Source organism: Terrapene carolina, unplaced genomic scaffold, assembly GCF_002925995.2.
Source record: "Terrapene carolina triunguis isolate 2854851 unplaced genomic scaffold, T_m_triunguis-2.0 Scaffold23, whole genome shotgun sequence".
NCBI lineage: Eukaryota > Metazoa > Chordata > Testudines > Emydidae > Terrapene > Terrapene triunguis.
In genome coordinates, this window is record NW_020664374.1 from 1,196,587 (window position 1) to 1,217,745 (window position 21,159).

The window sequence follows — 21,159 nt, forward strand, 5'->3', positions numbered from 1 at the left end:
CCCCCCCCCCCCCATTTACATTAATTCTTATGGGGAAATAGGATTTGCTTAACATTGTTTCACTTAAAGTAGCATTTTTCAGCAACATTACTACAACGTTAAGCATGGAGTTACTGTATATTAAGATTATAAGTAAATGCCTAGGAATAAGGAGAGATCTTTAAATATGTTCCAAGAGTTATGCTTGTTTCAAGAACAGTGACTGACATCAGTTAACTTTTGTTGTCCAGCACGTAATGCGGCTTACTAAACCAAATAGTTACTCTAATTGAATCTAAGACGTATTTTATTGTGAAAGTCTCAGAAAGAAACTTTGTTTCTTCATCATTTGTTATAAAAGTTTCCCAAGACATAACAGATACTCACTTTATTCATCAGATATCTTTTTAGATCAAGGTTAAGTGGGTACTGCAGTGAATGTAGCAATTTATACATACCACAAAATGGCTTTCGTTGTCATGTTTAGCCACAAAAGCATCTAATGAGAGCATATTGCAGATTACTAAATCATATGGATCATTGTATTTATTTTGTGAAAGAAGAGCAGTAACAGAATCAGGTATCTGTCATGAATATAATGAAACAGTGTTATTCTGTTTTCTTTATTACATCTCTAATCTTTAGTATTCCCTAGAGGGATTTTCCCCCTCCCTGTGGTTGTGAGGAAACAATTTTCCCAGCTGTCCCTTAAAAACAAAATGAACCCCAGTCCATACGCTACAGAGTCCAAACTCACCACTTTCCTAGGGTTTGGCTTCACTGGTTGGGGGGAGATGAGGAAATCAGTTCTAAGGTTAATTTTAAAAGTTTAGCTCAAACCTGTTCCCCGACTTCCCTCCTAAAGTTCCTTTCACAGCCTGCTCTACCAATACCTAAAATCTGTCCCCTCAGAGAGCCACACCCATGGCTTTTTTACCTATGTGGTGTAATGAGTGAGCCAGCAAAGTCCACTTGACCCTTTCCAAGCTGGATCAATAGCTGCAAAAATGGGGGTGAGATGAGTTTCAAGCAAACACTGCCAGCCTAGTTTAACAAAGAATGGCAACTAGCCTTAAAGAGTGGGGAGGCAGTTTTGAAACCCTGTGCCTGCTACTTTCCAGTTTGGAGGCTGCTGGCTGGTATAAGAGGTTCCTGCCACCATCTGCACCACCTTGGTGCAGGTGGCTGCCTTCCCATACTTGCATCTCTCACGGCTGGCAGCTACAGGTGCCATTCTGGAAAGTGTTTTTGAAAGGGCAAGGCTGCAGGCACATACTTTCCAAGGAACCTTCAATTGCTTTTCTCACTCTTTAGCAGCAGCATTAGCTCCCTGCAGAGAGGGTAGCTATTTGATAGCTTTCCTCAACTTCTGGTTGTCTTCTTTCCTCTGTAGCATACTCTGTGGCTCCTCCTCTCCCTTCTCAGTCAACCAGAGATAGGAAGTTGGGAATCTCTTGTAGCCTGATTGCTCCCTATGGCAGTGATGGCTCTCTCAGGACTTCCTGAACTCCTGGGCCCCAAGCACCTTCTGGAGCCCACTCTGAATGTAGGATGTGGATCTATATGGTCCCAAAGATCTGCCCTTAATCGCTCACTGCATCTGTGACTTGAAAATAGTTCATTCCCAGTACAGTGAAAACTGCACAGCTACACAAAAGTATCTGCTGAATTTTAGCAAAGGATTAATGCTTAATTCTCAATGCTCAAAATGTGAATTTTTCTCTCATGACTTTTCCTGACTTTGTGAAATCTTGCAGTTTGAATCACCATGTATGTATTTGTGTTAGTTGTAGAATATGTTTTGCTGGAATTTAACCCCCTAGAAACTAAGATGGGTTACAGCCTCTCTTTAGTTGCTTAACATTTGTGCAGCACTTTGAACATGTAAAACACCATAAAACTACTAAGGATTACAGGTGGTAACACAACAGCAGCTATTGCTGAAGTTTCTTACACACACTGGGTGAAATCTTTGCTCCATTGAAGGCATCCTTCCATTCTAAAGGGTTTGGGGTTTTTTTCAGTTGCTTACAACTTTGTCAAACTTTCACTTTTTGGACAGAAATGTTCCATGTCTGGTCAAGGCCCAAGAGTTATTTTTATTTATCAAAAATTTGAGTAAAAATAATTCAGTGGGCTTTTGAGTACAAAGGCAGTAAAACAAAACAACCCCCCCCAAACGCCACACGCTTGCTCTCGTAATATTTTTTAGAACTTTATTTTTAATAATTCCTGTGCCTCAGCACAACCAGGGAGAAGTTTGAGTTGGGGACAGTCCCTAGGTCAGACGTGTTTTGTTGGACCCATTAAAATCTAATTTGAATGGACTGTATTCTAAAGGTTTAACAAAACCCTGTTCCATTCATGCACACAAAAGACCTATTTTTCCTCTCCCTTACACAATTGTAAACCAGGAGTAACTCCATTGTAGTGAACTGTGTAAAACTGGTGTGTGTGAAAGGATATTCAAGCCCTAACTTTTTACTAAAGATAAAAGTTCTTTAATAATGACCAATCACTGTTCTACTAGCACTGTGCATGCATGCATATGTGAGCTGAGTGGAATTTTTGTTCGTTGAAGGAGACAGGACTTCAGTTGCATCCTGCTTCTTTCCAGGTGATGTTTGAAGGTGAAGACCAAGTATAAATTTGTCTGCCACTTCTGGGTATGGAACATCAGTGCATTCTGCACATTCCTGTCATCTTCTGTCCCTGCCCTATTTGCAATGCGTTTCCAGAAGCAAGTGTGGGTGTATCCCCACCAACTTCTCTACAGAATTGACAGAGATGGCTACCATGCTGCTTTCTGTAGAAATAAATTGTTTTGAGTTACAAGTGCATTTTGTGAGCCAATCTTTTTTGGACCCTCATATTTTAGTGAAGAGCTAATATTTGAGGGCACCAGGACAATGCACAACAATATGGTGAAAATGTATGATATTTCAAAGCCATTGCTCATCCATATTGCCCAGCCCTATTATGCACCAATAATATGTTGTAATGAATGGTATAAAGTACCCAGTAAAGGATAATGATTTTGTAACAGGTTGTTATGACATCATCCATTAAGCATTTTTAAAATTTAAAATGTACTAGCTATGCAATGTTATGAATAACACATCTGAGAATAAATTATTGGGATATTTCCGTGTATTGTTTAGGGACAGTCTGGCACAGAACTTTTGTACAAATGCACAGAAGGTGCATAGCACCTCACACTGCATGTGAGGGTCAGGGATGGTTATAGTCCCTGGGTACAGGGGCTTCTTCCTTCCTTGAACCCTTAGAGGTCCACATAGCCCCCAAGGGAGGAGATGAGACTATGGCCCTAACGGTGCCTTCCACCACTCAAACATTAGGGATAGCAGATTGCACCATGCACTACCCTAAAAGACAAAGCAGTTTGCGCACTGCCTGCTAGGATAAGGAAGCTTGGTGAGGGATTATGCCTGGCCCTGGGGCTGTGCAGTTCCACATAGCCCCAATGTATGGCTGTGCCCTAAAGGCACAATCAAACCCTTTGAAATTAAATTACATATAAATGTCACCTTTTCATTTAAAGAGATTTGGAGGATTTTAATTCCAATCAACTTCATTGAGTGGCTGGTGTTTTCCTCTGAAACTGAAGGAAAGTACACATCCAGCAGCACTGATTTGACACAGAATCCGTTAGTAGGAGGAACTGGAGGAGTTCTATGCACTGGGCATTCAGGGCTCTACCCTGCAAGCTGCTGAGCGCTCTGGCCCTAATAGTGCTTTGCGGGTTCAGGGAGAGCGTGCTCAGCACCTTATAGGCTCCAGGCCTCAAGCAGTTATTTTAAGGCCAGCACAAGAAGTCAGTTTCTAATATGAAATTCTCTTGCAGTTTCACTAAGTGGTGCCCAAGTTCTAATACCATACATGGATCAGAGTCCAATGTGTCTTTCCTTAAAAATATAGATATGTAGGGGTCTTGTCGTCTCTTTTTTATTTAATGTAAATGTTATTTTAGAGGAGAGGTAGCATGTGCCACTGGATACAGCATTGTGCTTGAAGTGCAGGGAGCTGAGGTCTATTCCCAGCTCTGCCCCTGATCCCTGTTGTTTGATAATGGATGAGTCATTGGCACCCTGTGCCTCAGTTTCCCTATCTGTAGACATGGCAGAATTTGATTTTTTTTAAATAAGTTTGACAGAGATCAGTTTATTTTGAAGCATTTATTTTCCAATTTTTAATCGATTTAAAATTTCACAGTTGTGGGAAATTATGGTGGGGTGTCACAAAACATGTGTGGGCGGGTGGAGGGAAGACAATAATTAATGACCGTAGATGTTGCGATTCAAAAAGTTGAAGTTTGATAACTGTTAAAAACACAAATTGTCAACATAAATATCCTTAAATCAACCTCTAATAAGTTCTCAAGCAACATTTTTCTTACTGTCTGGAAATATTTGTCAGTTTGTGTGTGTACAGTGAAATCAACTTCTACTGATAAAAATCTAATCCTGCCAAGCCTACCTAGCTCTAAAATGGAAATAAAGATACCTACCATCCTTTGAACTCTATAGATGAAAAGTGTTCTAAATAAAAAGACAGATGGGGAACTGAAATAAGTAGCTCAGGTATATTACAACATTTGGAGTAAGGTGCTGTCCTATGAACACATCAAAGAAATTTCATGTGTGGAAATACTTGTTTGACATAGAGAACAAAACATGTGGAAGGGAGGCCACTTTTATTGTTATCCCTCCCTGTTGCATGTTATTTTGAATGACTTTTAAAAAGGAAGAGAGAGAGAAGTACTGGACTGGAGCCTGGATACAGCTACTGCCAAGACTGATGTCCTAGCAGCCAACCTCAGCATACATTAATTGCTCCTCTTGAATGGCTGTTCAGCTAGATCCACTCCTGCTGGTGCAGCAGATTGAAGTTGTAACCAAGTGGGATTTGCCCTTGCAGAAAGGCTGGCAGTGTTTGCATCTCTCTCCTTCTCTGAGGTAGCCACTGGGCTCAGGAGAGATCTAGTTCTAGGCTGCGTGGAAGGTGAGGCAAGACAAAGGTTAGGTGAGTCAGCAAGTCTGGACTGTGCCAGACAGCTCTGGGTCCCTTGTAAGTTGGGAGTGTGGCAGGCAACTTTCCCAATACAGCTCTTCCCACCCTGTAGACTTTAGGTCACTGAGACCCAACAGGTTTGGGTTAAATGTATGGAATTTGCCAAAACACAGGACTGACTACAGCTCACTCGCTGTAGATATTACAGTTACAATTACAGACCCAGACAGAGAGGTTTATTAGAAACAGAGTGAATATATGGGCCTGACCACTTATCAGGAGAACACATTTTATTGCCTATGGGGATGTGGTATGTTCTGTTGCTGTGGGTGCATGATTCTCTTTGGAGATAATAATGGTTCTATGTGTGATGGTTATAGAATTACAATTGCAGAACAGGTGGGGAGAAAATGCTTTTGTTCAAATTCACTCAGTACAACATCTAGCTTGACCCAGAGCCTGCAGAGGCTATAGGGCTTCTGGAGTCTTGCATAGAAGCTATCTGGATTCTAACTCTGAAGAGATGCAAGAGATAGAGGAAGGAGAGTTACCAAGAGAAGAAAGTCAATTTGTTGGAGGTTTGAGTCCAAAACTTGTGAGTATGGGAAAGCTGGGGTCCTTCTTATACAGGCCCCACTCCCACAAAGTACATCCATGCTTAGTGTTCAAAATGTGCTTAAACATTTTGCCGGATGGGTTGATAGCTGTTGAAAGTAGCCGTACCCTCAAAACCATGTTGCCTTCCCCTCTATTTTATTTTCTGGGTTTTGAGGGTTTTTTAACTTCCTTGCCTCAGGGCAGGTGACTCGAACCTCACCTATTGCTCTTTCTCCATCTTAGAAGCAGCATTTCCTGTCTGTGATTGGGAAATGGTGTATCATTTCTATCAAGCTGGATTTTCTCTCTCACTTTACTGCTGTTGTTACCTTTCCATCTCTATTATGTATAGGGCCCTACCAAAGTTATGGTCCATTTTGGTCAATTTCATGGTCATAGGATTTTAAAAATCATAAATTTCATGATTTCCGCTATTTAAATTTGAAATTTCACAGTGTTGTAATTGTAGGTGTCCTGAGCCCAAAAGGAGTTGTGATGGAGTCGCAAGGTCATTGTAGGCAGGGTTGTGGTACTGCTACCCTTACTTCTGTGGTGATTCTGGTGGCGGCGCTGCCTTCAGAGTATCTGGGGAATGGTGGCTGCTGGCAGAGAACCCCGCTCTGAAGGCAGAGCCACTGCCAGCAGCAGCACAGAAGTAAGGATGACATGTTATGGTATTGTCACCCTTACTTCTGTGCTGCTGCTTGCAGAGCTGGGCCCTCAGTCAGCAGCCGCCACTCTTTGGCCACCCAGCTCTGCAGGCAACAGCACAGAAGTAAGGGTGGCAGATCTGAAGGCAGCGCTGAAGTAAGGGTAACAATACCACAACCCCACAACCCCCATAAAATGACCTTGTGAGTCCCTGCAACTTCCATTTGGGTCCGGACCCCCAATTTGAGAAATGCTGGTCTCCCCCGTGAAATCTGGTCTTTTGTGTGCTTTTACCCTATACTATACAGATTTCACGGGGGAGACCAGAGTTCATGGTCTGTGACATGTTTTTCATGGCCATGAATTTGGTAGGGCCCTAATTATGTGTCCCCACTGTTTTCTGTCTTCTTTTCTTCCCCTTGCACACCTGTTCCTCTTCTCCCCCACATTAACATTCTCCTCATCCTACACTGTCTCAGTCCTCTCACAGTACCAACACAATGGATGGGTCAGAGAATGTTAATCTTTTATCCTAATCCCCTTGACCTCTCCACCTCCAAAAAGCTGTTGCAGGAACTACAGCTCTAGAACCTTCAGGCAGTGGTACATAGGCTGGTAGTGTGATCGTTTCCCCAAAAACTAGTCAGATATATGGACCACTCTGGTAATGCACTAGTGTATTGTATTGAAGGGGGCTGGCTGAACAAAAGGCCATGTGTATGACTTTGTGAAGGCTACAACTATAACAGGGTTAAAAAAAGAACTAGATAAATTCATGGAGGATAGGCCCATCAATGGCTATTATCCAAGTTGATCACAGATACAACCAGATGCTCTGAGTGTTGCTAGCCTCTGTTTGCCAGAAGCTGGGCTGGACAACACGGGATGGATCACTTGATGATCCCCTTTCTGTTCATTCTCTCTGAAGCATCTGGCACCCGCCACTGTCAGAAGACAGGATATGGGGCAAGATGGACCATTGGTCTGACCCGGTATGGGCATTCTTATCACTGCAGTACTTTATTCTCCCTGTGGAGAGAAGGCTATGTATCCAGAATATGCACTTCAGCATGGTGATATGAAGCATTTAGTGTATAGTCAGGCAGTGTGGCTGCATGAACATGTTCTCATGACAGGAAAGTGTACTTTTGTATTTCAGGGAGCTATTTACTCAGCCACAGATTTGTTCTAAGGAAAGAGGTTTCTCACTGAGCTACCAGAGCTGTGCTCCACAGGCTTCAGCATGGTACAGAGATAAAAACATTGTGCCTCTGACCTACAGAATCTGAAAATGGAATGTCTGCATAACAGTCTTGAGTTTTATTCCAATGTAGGAGAGCATGTGGACATTCCTAATATGAAGCAGAGAGCTGAATCCTCCTATTCTTACCCATATTATTAAATACTTCTATTCTGGTAGCTTCTAAAGGTCCCACTCAGGGTTGGGGCCCATTATGTTGGGTGCTGTACAAACATAGAAAAGAGACAATTCTTACTTTGAAGGATTTACAAGGGGGGTTAGCCATAAATTTAATATCAAAACTGGTTTTCAGTGGAAATCTAGGTTTTTGCTTTAACTTTGGTGAAAAATTGAAATTTTCCTCAGAAACCAAATATCCAAAACCCCAGATATTTTGATTTGGCTATACCGCTGCAGTGCCTCCTGGGAGTTGTCATTTAGTTGCAATTTAAAGACACAAACAGACCAAGGGCATGAGCTACAACATACTAGTTCTCTCACATGCAAATAGTACCAGTGATTTCATTGGGATTACTTACATAGATAAAGACTGCTCATCTGAATAAAAGTTAAACGATCAAGCCCATGTCACAAGCACTTATCCATATTGTATATCACATCCCATGTAACCAGAGAATTGCTCTGATTTCACAGAAGTCCCCATGTAAAGTATGTTTATGTCAGCACTCAGATACCATAGTGAAAGGCCTGCATAGTGCTGAGTAAAATGAAGATTTTGTTTCTTTTTTCTTCTCACAGATTGACCATTTCTGCTGAATGCCCCATGCAGCTCGAAGACTTCCCCATGGATGCACATGCTTGCCCGCTAAAATTTGGAAGCTGTAAGTTCTTGTCACAATTAAGAATATTGAATATAGTTTTGATTTGGCTTGTCATTTTCAGCCAGTACAGTTTGTGTGCATCTTTCACTAGATATGGTTGATCTGATCCCACTCAATCTTCCCCCCGAGCTCTTAATCTCCAATAGATGGCAAACTATGTGTAGGGCCTGGTCTACACTACGACTTTAATTCGGATTTAGCTGCGTTAATCCGAATTAACCCTTCACCCGTCCACACTACAGAGCCAGTTAATTCGAATTAAAGGGCACTTAAAATCGATTTCTGTACTCCACCTCGACGAGCGGAGTAGCGCCTAAATCGATTTTGTTAATTCGAATTAGGGTTAGTGTGGCCGCACACCACCGAATTACTGTGGTTAAAGTAATGGGGTAGTGTGGCCGCACACCACCGAATTAATGTGGTTAAAAACCGAATTAATGTGCTCAGTGTGGCCGCGCACAATCGAATTTATACAACCTGTTTCCCAAATTCGAATTATCTAAATTCGGATTAATCCTGTAGTGTAGACATACCCTAGCACTGCTACTTTCCAGATCATGTATCCCTCTTGGCAACCTGTGTGCCACAAGGATGACAGGTAGTGGGGGTATTTTAACAATGCCTATTCAGTACTAGATGCAACCAAATCACTTTTTTAATAATTGAGGTTTTTACATGTATGGAAAAGTGGAACTTTCAGTGTCAACTGTGCTCTTACAGGGTTTACATATGTACTATTTGGTCGTTTTCTATTGACTACAAATATACAGTACAGATATCTAGAGGTTAGCAAAACAGGAAAATCCGCCCATCTTGTCTTTGATAAATCTCGTCCTATATCTTATTACATGAACCTGCGTACATACGCATATAAACATTATACATACACGCACACCACTGTTTGTATCTACAGACACACACATTATCCTCTAAATTGCATGTTGAAGTGCTGATTTTTCTTGATACCCTGAATCTGTAATCTACCATAATGCTGTCCTGCCAGCAGCTTACTTTAAAAATAACCTTAGGGGATTGTATGGCTATATTTAAATACAAAGCCCTTAATTAAAGTACAGACTAGGCTACTAGAGTAGACATCTTTTATTTCAGTAATCGAAACGCAGATTCCAGGTGCAACGAAAGTCTCCCAAGGCTTTTGAAGTTACCAGTCAGGGTTTTTAACGAGTCTCTGGAACAAGTTAACTCCCCCCCACCATAACACTCCCCCCCCCCCCATATCTTTTTTTCTAAACATCGTATCAATGTAAATTCTCTAATCCTACCAAGATTAATCTTTGCTTTTATCTGCTGTATGTGTGCTGGTTTAATATTGGTTATGCATTGTCTTCTTGTGATAACAAGTAAAAATACTATATACTGTAATGATTACCAAACTCAGTCACTTGATTTCCCTTCCCTGGAAGTGCAAAAAAGACTCAGTTTCATCTGTGTAGACCCAAATGTTTCTTACAGGGTCACTATAGGTTCAAGTGCATCAGTTGAGTGCAATGATGTTAACCTATGACAATATAATTTGAAGTCCTGTCACTCACTTGCATTACAAGATCCTAACTTAAAGGTTTAAGAGCAGACTATCGATTTCACTCCAAACTCATAAAATGTGATATGTGCATTCACATGAAAATATGATTTGTGTGAGAGAAGCTAATTACGTGCTGCAATAAAAATTTGGAAAAAATTCCACCCTCTAAGTTATTCCCAACATCATGGTATCTGAGCACCCCACAATCTTTCATGTATTTATCTTCACAATGCCCCTGTGAGGTAGGGAAGTGCTATTATCCCCATTGTACAGATGGGGAACTGAGGCATAGAATGTCAAAGTGACTTACCCAAGATAACCGAGGAAATTTGTGATAAAGCAGGGAACTGAACCTACATTTCTCAACTCTTAAACTGGTACCCTAACTACTGGACCATTCTTCCTCTCCCATTAAGGGTTTCAGATGTTTGCTAATGTTCTTTGATATAGTGACAGCTATGGCTTTTAAAGTGAAACCTGGCTAGCTATTAGTTCATCATGTAGAAGTATGCCATTGGGTAGATTTAAGGGCCTTACTGAATTTACAGTAAAGAATCCCTATGTGCATGCTGCAGAGTGTGAGAAGTACCTTTATACTATAACAAGTATTTAGTTTAGCAGAGGCTCCAATTCAGCAAAGCATTTAAGCATATACTTAAAGATAAGCATGTGCTTAAGTGCTTTGCCAAAGCAGGTCCAATATGATTCAGTTTACTTCCCCTCTTTCCCCTCTCCCCCACCCTGACAGAGGTTCAAAAATGTAAATAAACCCATAAGAAGGCAGGACAAAAAGTTATGCCACTGGTTTGAGTAAAGCCCACAAAACATTTAGAAATAAGTTTTTAAAAATGCACTTGGAGGTTGCACTTATCTAAATGTAAAGTTATATGTCTGATGTGCCAAGAAGTGCAGGGTGTAGTGGGGGGCGAGGGCTTTTGGCAAATAAATAATTTTAAGCTTACAAAGAAAAATAAAGGTGGCATTATTTATTACTTTTGTGCCAAAGGCCCCTCTAACTCTTACCACTTGACACATTTAATTTGTTCTCTGCAAGTCATCTTCAACATGTCCCACTGTGTCTAGGCATTGAACCGTTTGGTGTGTGACACAGCTCACTGTTTGGACACCCCTGCAATTCCTAGATATATAGGGGCAAGTTATGGGAAGTCTTTTAGCATTCTGAATGTCTTTACTGTAGATGAAACACCACCCAAGAGCTTGTGAGAGCTGTATTGTGATTTAATATGCAAGTGCTTGGAGAAGGGGCAGCCAACAGATCAGGCTTTACTGGGTTAGTCTAGTTGTGTTTTCAAGAAACAAAATATTGTTACCAGCGATAATAAGACAGGTTTGTATTAAGTTATCCTCTTCAAGACTGCTTTACACTTCCACAGTGTCCACAAGGGTTTCTTGCTGAGCCTGCTATAAGCAATATACACCCAGTCTGCTTTCCTCTCCATCTTTCCCCTAAAGACATTTTTAAACGGTCCTCCAGAAGAAGAAGAGCTGGGAATATAATGGAAGTAAATTTTAAACACCTGAACAGCAGAGTAGGTTGAGGAGCTGGGGAAAGAAAGAATGCTTACTAGTCAGAGGGCAGACAGAGTAGCAGGAAAGCAAAATGAAAGAGTGATCACGTGGACAGATGAGCGGGAGAGTCAATTCTGAGAAGCAATCCATAGGTAATCAGGGTGAGCAGGAGGTTATTCTTTTCTGGTTGCATGTATGTACATTGCACTGCTGAAATTCTGCAAGGAAAAGTGTGAAAGGTGGCATGACATTTCCTTCAAAATTAAAAAACCCTCTGTTCCTGACAAAGAGAAACCTTGCTGTTTTATTTTCCATGTGGTTGGTTTATAGTTAGGTTTGAATCACAGAATGATACAATCATAGGGTTAGAAGGGGCTAAAAGGTTCATCTAGTCTAACCCCCTGACAAGATGCAGGATTTGTTTACCTAAGTCAGATGGCTAAAGTTAGATTCTACAAGACCCTAGGATCAGAAGTTAAAGAGGAAGGATAGTGCAGTAGTTAGTCTATCACCTGGAGTCGAGTCCCTGTTCTGCTACAGACTTCCTGTGGGACCATGGGCAAGTCACTTAGCCTTTCTGTGCCTGAGTCCACATCTGCAGAACAGGGATGAATGTACTTTCCTACCTGAGAGGTGTGTTGTGAGGACAACTATAGATTGTTAGGCTCAAAGAAGCAACAGTTATGGGGTTATATAAGTACCCTAAGTAGATGGAAGTTCGCTCTGTAGCAACAAGATATTTTGCAGGAGTAATTCAAAGTAAGGGATGGCTATAGAGTATGAGGGAAAAGGTGAATAATGTTACATAATAAGCACCACAAGTGTTGGGAACCTATACCTTCCTGGATAAGTCCCATTTTTAGGCACTTCTGCAACCCACAAAATTTCTGCTCAGCTGCCACCACACCCTGTAGGCACCTAAACTAACTCAGCACCCAAGTTTTTGCTTGTGGGCATGTATGCTGCAGCCTCACCATAGGCGCTCAGATACCTATGATTTGCTGCCTAAGCCCCAGCACAATTGAAACCAGGAAAGATAAACTTTCATCCGCCTAACTCACTTGTGGGGCCTGACCCAGCAGGCATTCTCAGTCTGGCTACTGGACCAAGCTCCTCAGGTGAGTTCACACAAAATGGCCTGGGAAGGAGACCCTCCTTGTAACCTTTAGCCCAGTGGTTAGAGCACTCACCTGGGCTGTGAGAACCCCCCACTTCAATTCCCCATCTGCCTGAGGGGGGGAAGGGATTTCAACAGGGATCAGCTGCCTCTCAGATGAGTGCCCTAACCAGGGCCGGCTCCAGGCACCAGCCTGGCAAGCAGGTGCTTGGGGCGGCCGCTCCGGAGAGGGGCGGCAGGTCCAGCTATTTGGCAGCAATTCGGCGGATGGTCCCTCACTCCCACTCGGAGCGAAGGACCTCCCGCCAAATTGCCGCCGCAGATCGCGATCGCGGCTTTTTTTGTGGAGGGGGCTGCTTGGGGCGGCCAAAACCCTGGAGCCGGCCCTGGCCCTAACCAGTGGGCTGCAGAGTCACTCCCACTGCCCCCACTTTATATTTAATACCGAAGTCATTCCACGTTAGTTGTTTGGACCAGTGAAAGAGTTAGAATGATTCTATAGCCTAGTGATTAGGGTACTCACCTAGGAGGGAGCTGATCCTTGTTCCCCTCTCAGGCAGAGAAGGGATTTGAACCAAGGGTCTCCCACATCTTGAGCAAGTACCTTCTCCACCAGGTTATAAGGCAGGTAACTGCTCCTCTTCCCCCCAGGTTTTATTTCAGCCCCTCCCCCACCCCAACTTAGACCACGGAATCCCTATCTTCCCCTAGTTTGCAAATGGCATGCGGAGACAGCCACCTAACTCCAAGCTGCAGGAATGTGCCTATCTCTGTGAGAGTGGCAGGGCTTAGCACAGGGGTCAGCAACGTTCGGCACGCAGCTCGCCAGGGTAAGCACCCTGGCGGGCCGGGCCAGTTTATTTACCTGCTGATGCGGCAGGTTCAGCCGATCGCGGCCCCCACTCGCCACGGTTCGCCGTCCCGGGCCAATGGGGGCGGCGGGAAGCAGCGCAGGCTGAGGGATGTGCTGGCCATGGCTTCCCGCCACCCCCATTGGCCCGGGACGGTGAACGGCGGCCAATGGGGGCCGCGATCGGCCGAACCTGCCACGTCAGCAGGTAAATAAACTGGCCCAGCCCGCTAGGGTGCTTACCCTGGCAAGCCACATGCCGAACATTGCCGACCCCTGGCTTAGCATATTCCCCATCTCATTGGCCTCTCTCATTGCTTGCTTAGTTGGCTATCCACCTAGCATGCTGGCTTGGGTGGATCACCTTCTAAGATACCTATCTATCCCCATTCATTGTGCAGGGAGTCAAGGTGCCTAACTCAGGCTGTGTGGACCAGAGCATTGTTCCTGTGATTTTCTAGGTACTTTTAAATTGGGTGCTGCAATGCTCAGCATCACAGTGCTTAAGCCCTTTTGTAGATGAGGGCTTACCAACTTAGTTAACTGCAAAAGAGTCAAAAATACCAGAGTTCAAGTCATACCCTTTAGTATGTGAATACTCGTAGCCTCCTTGGGCCACATCTCCATATTAAAGGTAAGGATGTTTATGAACCACATGGCAGCAATCTCATTTAAAAAAAAAAAAAAAGGAGACTGAGGGTAAACCTGGGAATGCAGACTCTAGAGGCCAAGTCCTGGGCTGGTGTAAAGAGACTCAGCTCCATTTAAGTCAGTGGAACCACACCAGTTGATACTAGCAAGGAATTTGATACTGGCTGTGCACTCTTATATTAAAACTGTTATATTATGGTAAAGAGCTAATTTCTTCCATGGGCGAGTTCAAAGTACGCCTTCCATTATAGGACTGGTACTGACCCCTCACTCCCTAAATTTGCCAACGCAAAACTGATTCACACTGAAGTTTCACAGGCCTGAGTAAAAATAAATAAAAAAATAAAAAAATTAAATGTAGGTAAATCAAGCAAGGCCCCAAAGCTGAAAGCTGTATTTGCACCTTGTTCACTGACTGGCCTTGATAGTACTTTGCAAGAAGAGTTCATTTAGGGCTCCCGACACCCATATGGAGACGGGTAAATAGCTGAGGCAGAGAGAAGTTAATTGACTTTCCTCAAGGTCACACAGCAAATGAATGTCAGAATGCAGATTAGAACCCACTGCTTTGGTCAGACAGACAGATGTCTAATCCACAGACCACAGGACCCCCTGCCCAGACAACTGATTTAACTCCTACAATCCCATTTTAATCATAGTGTTAATTATATCCTTTTAATTTTGGTCACAGGATTGCCCTGAAGATGAAGTAGTTAATGTTTGTGAGTAAATGTTTGCCAGTGCTTTGACAGTATGAAATTCTGCATTATGGAGTGACAGGAGTCTAGTTAATGTTGTGTGATTATCTGGTTAAACCAGTTTTCTGTTTGTACTATCTCCATAGTTTTGCAGGCATTTGCACACCCATACCAATTAACTTCCCCCACCAAGCTACACCAGGCAACTTGAACTTTTGCCTGCTGTTGTATAATGGAATGGCTAATGGTGTGAATCTAGTCACTTGCCCTCAGAACAATTCTAATATTAGTAACACTTAATGAAGATTCTCTTTTAGCTCATGGTTTGTGCTTTGGGAACTAAAGAGTCAAGATTCTATCACTACTGGGTATTCATTGGCCACAGAGGTGCAGCTGATGGGCTAATTGTAGGGATGCTCTTGCAGAAGGGGGTTATATCCTTTGACTTTTTCCTAAGTCTTTTAATTTATCGGTGCCTGCCCAGGATTTATTGCAGAGGGGTGAAGTATCTCTAATACTCTTGATTCTGTTCTAAGTTCCATGCTCCTAGGCTCTCTGACTACCCATCATATTCTAAAGTCCTATTCCAAGGATTTCTAGGCATCTCTTGCGGTCTCTCCTTGACACTGCTGTTCATCTGCATGAGTTATGTAACTTAGGCGGTATGGCATTGACTTGTTTACTTCTTGGACTGTTATAAATATCAGGCATTCTATTCAACAAGCTAATGCCTTTTTTTTTTTAAAGTCTCTACGATGCTTTCAATCTGGCATTGTGCACATTTTATTGAGGTGCAGAAAAGCAAACTCTAGATCATTTCTATGAAGGCCAGGATTTCTTTTTGTAATATGATGCCCATTACACTGCTAAAGGGCAAGTATTGCTGACTGCCATTTGCAAAGGCAGTTGAGCCCAATCAGCACTGAAAAAGCTTTGTGAAGGAGGCCTCTTCCCTCAGTATTTAATGATCTAGGTAATATACTATCAATTTCATTGTCACAGTAATCAGTCTTTTTTTTTTTTTTTTTTTTTTTTTTAAGGGAAGGAATGTTAATAGAGTTAGTCTGGAATTTTTTGATGGAAAAAATGCAGATTAGCTGAAACCAGAGCTTTTTGCAAGAAAAAAAAGTATTAAAACTGACCCTACCTATCAAAATTGATAAAAGTTTTGAAGTTGCCAAAAATGTTACATTTTGACATTTTCTAAACAAAAAAAAAATCTAGTTTTCAAGTTCTCAACAGTTTTGCTTAGAAATTTAAGCTATTTATAGTAAAAATGAAAAAAGATAATGGAAACAGTTTCAAAGTTATCAAAACAATGTTTCCGTGGGCCTGGACTTTTTACTTTCTTTTTATTTTTTTAAATTTTTGGGCTGTCAAAATCTGAGCATTTCACTTGTTTGGACTCTTGTGCTGAAGGATGCTGCAGTTCTATTCTGGTGATTAAATAACTGTCTTCTGCAAGTTTTGCTTCCTCACCACTCACCTCACTTTCTAGCTCATTCAACAACACGGGTCCTAGTACAAAACCTTGATGAAAACTGACCATTTAATCCTACTCTTTGCTTCCTGTCTCCTAGTCAATATTTGATCCATGACAATATTTTGCCTCTCATCATATGACCACTTACCTTCTTCAGTAGCCTTTTGTGCAGGTACTTGTTAAAGGCCCTTTGGAAGCCTAAATTAATTATGCAAGCCAGTTCTCTTTTATCCACTATTTTATTTACATGTTCAGAGAATCCTAAGAGATTCAATTAAACAATTTTTCTTTGAAGAAACTGCTGATCTGACCCTATCAGATCACGATCTTCTAGGTGTTTTGTTATTCTGTTTCTAATTATGTTTTCAACTAGTTTGCCAGGTTCAGTTGCTTATTAGGGTATGTCTACACTACCGCGGTAGTTCGACGGCTGGCAATCGAACTTCCGGGTTCGATTTATCGCGTCTGGTCTGGACGCGATAATTCGAACCAGGAAGTGCTCGCCGTCGACTGCGGTACTCCACCTCAGCGAGAGGAGTACCGCGGAGTCGACGGGGGAGCCTGCCTGGCGCGTGTGGACCGCGGTAAATTCGAACTAAGGTATGTCGACTTCAGCTACGTTATTCACGTAGCTGAAATTGCGTACCTTAGATCGAATTGGGGTGTTAGTGTAGACCAGGCCTTAGTCTATTATTCCCTGGATCACACCTAGAGTCATAGGCTCTGACTTTTTAATGTACCAGGGGGTGCTTCCCCGGGCTCTGTCGCAGGCCTCACCCCCACTCCACCCCTTCCCTCAAGGCCCCACCTCCACCCTGCCCCTTGCTGCCCCTGCTCCGCCCCTGCCCTGCCTCTTCACACCCCTGCTCTGCCCAGGCCCCGCCTCTTCCCACCCTGTCCCCCCCCCCGAGTGCACCCCACCCTCACTCCTCTTCTCTCCCCCACAGCTGATCCATGGTGGGTGGGAGGTGCTGGGAAGGAGGGGGAGACACTGATCGCTGGGGCCACCGGCAGGTGGGAGGCGCTGGGGAGAGGGGGAGGCACTGATATGGGGGCTACCAGTGGGTGCTCAGCACCCACCATTTTTTTTCCTTAGGTGCTCCAGCCCTGGAGCACCCATGGAGCCAGCGTCTATGCCTAGAGTCATTTATAAATAAGCACATTTGCTACCCTCCACTCTTCAGAAGAGTGGTTCTTTTTAATGAGAGATTGCATGTTTGTTAGTTCAGCCAATTCATAACTTTAGATTTTTTTTGGAAGCCAATAAATTTACTTCAGCTAGATTTATAGCTGTGATAAGGAGGGGGAGAGAGGGATCTCAGAAGAAACTATTGCTAACACAAGCTGTGTACCACATGAGCCCTGAATGGCACTCTTTTCCATCACTTAAATTTGAACTTATATGTGCAGCTCATAATCATAAGTAATTCCAGGTTACAGACATGTTTGGGGCAAGCTCTAGGTCAGCCGTTATAAACTGGTATAACTCCACTGAAGTAGACTAGCTGGGCATCTGGCGCACCATCAGTAGCTAAGGCAGCCACCAAACAGGTAAGATCACGTATAATGAAAATGTTTTGATGGTTATTTTAAAAAGTGCCTTCCAGGGACACAGTCGGCATCTTTTGAAAGAGCTGCAAAGAACCCGCTGTTACAAACAAGTTTATAAAGGTTGCAAGCCGCAAACTGTCTGCTTAGTAAGCAGTCTCTTTACTGGGACATGAACTGTGTCTGCCATAACTATAAAGGGAAGGGTAATAGCCCTCCTGTGTACCATACTATAATCCCTCCTGGCCAGAGACACCAAAATCCTTTTACCTGTAAAGGGTTAAGAAGCTCAGGTAACCTGGCTGACACCTGACCCAAAGGACCAATAAGGGGACAAGATACTTTCAAATCTTGGTGGGGGGAAGGCTTTTGTTTGTGCTCTTTGTTTTTGGGGGTTGTTTGCTCTTGGGACTGAGAGGGACCAGACATCAATCCATGCTCTCCAAATCTTTCTGAACAAGTCTCTCATATTTCAAACTTGTAAGTACAGCCAGGCAAGGTGTGTTAGTTTTATCTTTGTTTTCTCAACTTGTAAATGTACCTTTTACTAGGGTGTTTACCTCTGTTTGCTGTAACTTTGAACCTAAGGCTAGAGGGGGTTCCTCTGGGATCTTTAAGTTTGATTTCCCTGTAAAGTTATTTTCCATCCTGATTTTACAGAGATGATTTTTACCTTTTTCTTTAATTAAAAGCCTTCTTTTTAGGAACCTGATTGATTTTTCCTTGTTTTTAGATCCAAGGGGGTTGGATCTTGATCCACCAGAAGTTGGTGGGAGAAAGGAGGGGGGATGGTTAATTTTAAGATCCAAGGGGTTTGGATCTGTATTCACCAGGAAATTGGTGAAGAGTCTCTCAAGGCTACCCAGGGAAGGGAATTAGCACATTGGGAGTGGTGGCAGCGGACCAGATCTAAGCTGGTAGTTAAGCTTAGAAGTTTTCATGCAGGCCCCCACATCTGTACCCTAAAATTCAGAGTGGGGAAGGAGCCTTGACAGTGTCTCTGAGGCTTGTCATGAAGAACAAGTTTAAAAAAAAGAGTTGGAAAACATGTTTTAAGGCAAAGGGAACAAAGGTGAAATCGGGGATTGGTTTGAGAAGGGTTGGGTGGAGACTTCCTGTGAAACCTCTCTCAATTTTCCACATGTGACAGGTCAGGGCAGTCAGGTCTGAGAGAGACAGAACCTTGGAGGTTTAACTGACTGATGCAAAATTAACACAAATTGGCTTCAGATGTGGTTTAGACCTGAGTTCAAAAGCCTCATAAGAAGAACATACAGAAAAAGAATGGCCCAGTTTGAGTTTGCAGCACAAAACAAAGTGCAAACTTTTGTGCCTAAATAGTTTTATCCCTAGTACCCAAGGCAGTTCTGGCTCTCAGCTAGCTCTGCCTACTACTCACAGCACCTCCCATTTACAGCATGCTGGGGGAAAGTTACTGCACATTCACAGCTGCCCAAAGCAGAACGCTGGATTAGAGCTAAAGGCCAGAGATCATTGTTTTATCCATTGGCAATATTACATCATTACTTTCCAATCCTTGCTTTATTTATTGTAAGGCCCTCATCACCATAATATCTAGACACCTCACAAACAGTAATTACATTTAATCTCCCCCTTCCCTTTCCTCCCCCCGTGAAGTAGGGGAGTATTCTCTCCATTGTGCAGATGGGGAACAGAGGCACAGAGATTGTAATCTCTGCTGGATCAGGATTGTGGGTTTTTTAAGTGTTTGTATCACAACTATTACCACAGGATCCCAGTCTTCATTAGGACCTCTAGATGTTACTGGAATACAGTAATAATAAAGTGATTTGTCCAAGTTCACATGGGAAGGTCTGAAGCAGAACTGGGAACAGGTCCTGTTCTCAGCTCCCCAACCAGTATCTCAGTCACAGCACCTCTTCCTCTTGTTAGCATGGGAATTCTCCACCTAAATCCCCAGATACCTAGTTTGCTTTAACTCCTATACAACTGTCCTTTTGTATTCAGGGATTGTTTTGTGTTTTTTTTTTTTTAAGAAACCTGCACCCTGTATTTCGGGCATGTAATCCTTTGGCTATTGGAAGATGCTTCCTTCCCACCTCCCCACCATTGGTCAGGAAGAATGGATTGGACACATGAAGGGCTTTTGAATGTGGTGTTAATCCTCTCTCTGCCAGTCCCCAAATCAGGTCCACTTAAAGGTTCCTCATACGTTCAACCCATTCTACCAGCTAGAGATCACTGAGAATGTCTCCTTGTCCGCACTGCTCATAAACCAACAGGAGGGGACCATCACAAAGGGTTGAGTATGCTGTCTCTACATTGCTCCTTGTCTCTGTTAACAAGGGTCCAAGCTCAACCCCAATTTCCAATCCCCTCTACAGTATCACACTGCATTAAAACACTGAGCCAGCCAAGGAAGTTACAAAGTTCTTAAATGTACAAGATGAAATGTATCATAACATTTTGACACACACCCACATCCACCCACACCCCAAATGTATGATGTGACTCCAGTGGAGCCGTAGCAATTTATGCCTGACAGAAAAACAGTGGTCTGTTGGTCCACAGAAAAGATCAATCGTAGGCACTAGCAGTTTAGTATCTCAAGGCCAATATATCTATAACCTGAAGGGACTTGCTTCCATTGGTGGGACATTAGTTTAGTTTCTATGACCAGTGCCATATGAAATTGCAGTTTTTCTGATAAGAAACTGAACTGGAGCCACCAACTTATTTCACATATGCATCAACATAGAAATAGCTTTTAACCATTGCTGACCCAGGCAAAATATGAACAGGTGGCCTTAGCAATGGAAGGCTGTTGTATCCCTTTAGCAAAACAGTTCCTTTATGTTTTTATGAGAGGAACGGTGGAAAAGAGTCTCAGTGAAACAGGAGAGAGCAGAGAGTGAGGAAGGGGAGAGGGAATGAGACTGTATCCTTAGCAACCCTCCCATTTCAGACAAGGCTCACAATTTCCCTGAGTAACTCCAATCAGTTTACAGGGCCCAACCGAGATTGGTCTACACACTTATGTCCAAAAACATGAGACCGTCCCTGCTCCAGTAATTTTACGGTCTATACAGACAGTGGGTGGGAGAGGAAAATGGAGGCACAGAAGCTTCCATAAGGTCACACGGCATGTTAGTAGCAGAGACAGGATTAGAAACCAGATCTCTTGCCTCCCAGGCTATACTTCCTCTGAAGCCTAACTTGAAACACCAACTAGCACCCAAAAAAGGGAGGCAATCCAAACTAGTGGACATTGCTGCACAGTAAGGCCTGAGTGACTCGTGCAAGGTCAGTGAGTGGTAGAACTAGGAAAATAGCTCAGATCTCCTGACTCCCACTCCCATGCTTTAACCTTGAAACTCTGCTTGCTCTATGGCTTTAGCTTAACTGTGAGAATCTTCC

At 43.0% G+C, this 21,159-nt stretch overlaps 1 protein-coding gene across 1 annotated transcript in view; it reads left to right on the forward strand.

The window, feature by feature from the left end:
• The window catches only part of LOC113406131 (gamma-aminobutyric acid receptor subunit alpha-5), an 88,283-nt gene that overhangs the window by 31,697 nt on the left and 35,427 nt on the right, over positions 1 to 21,159 (forward strand). Inside the window, exon 5 of the mRNA XM_026648996.1 lies at positions 8,258 to 8,340. Coding sequence (XP_026504781.1) covers positions 8,258 to 8,340 — 83 coding nt within the window. The remainder of the gene's footprint in view (positions 1 to 8,257; positions 8,341 to 21,159) is intronic.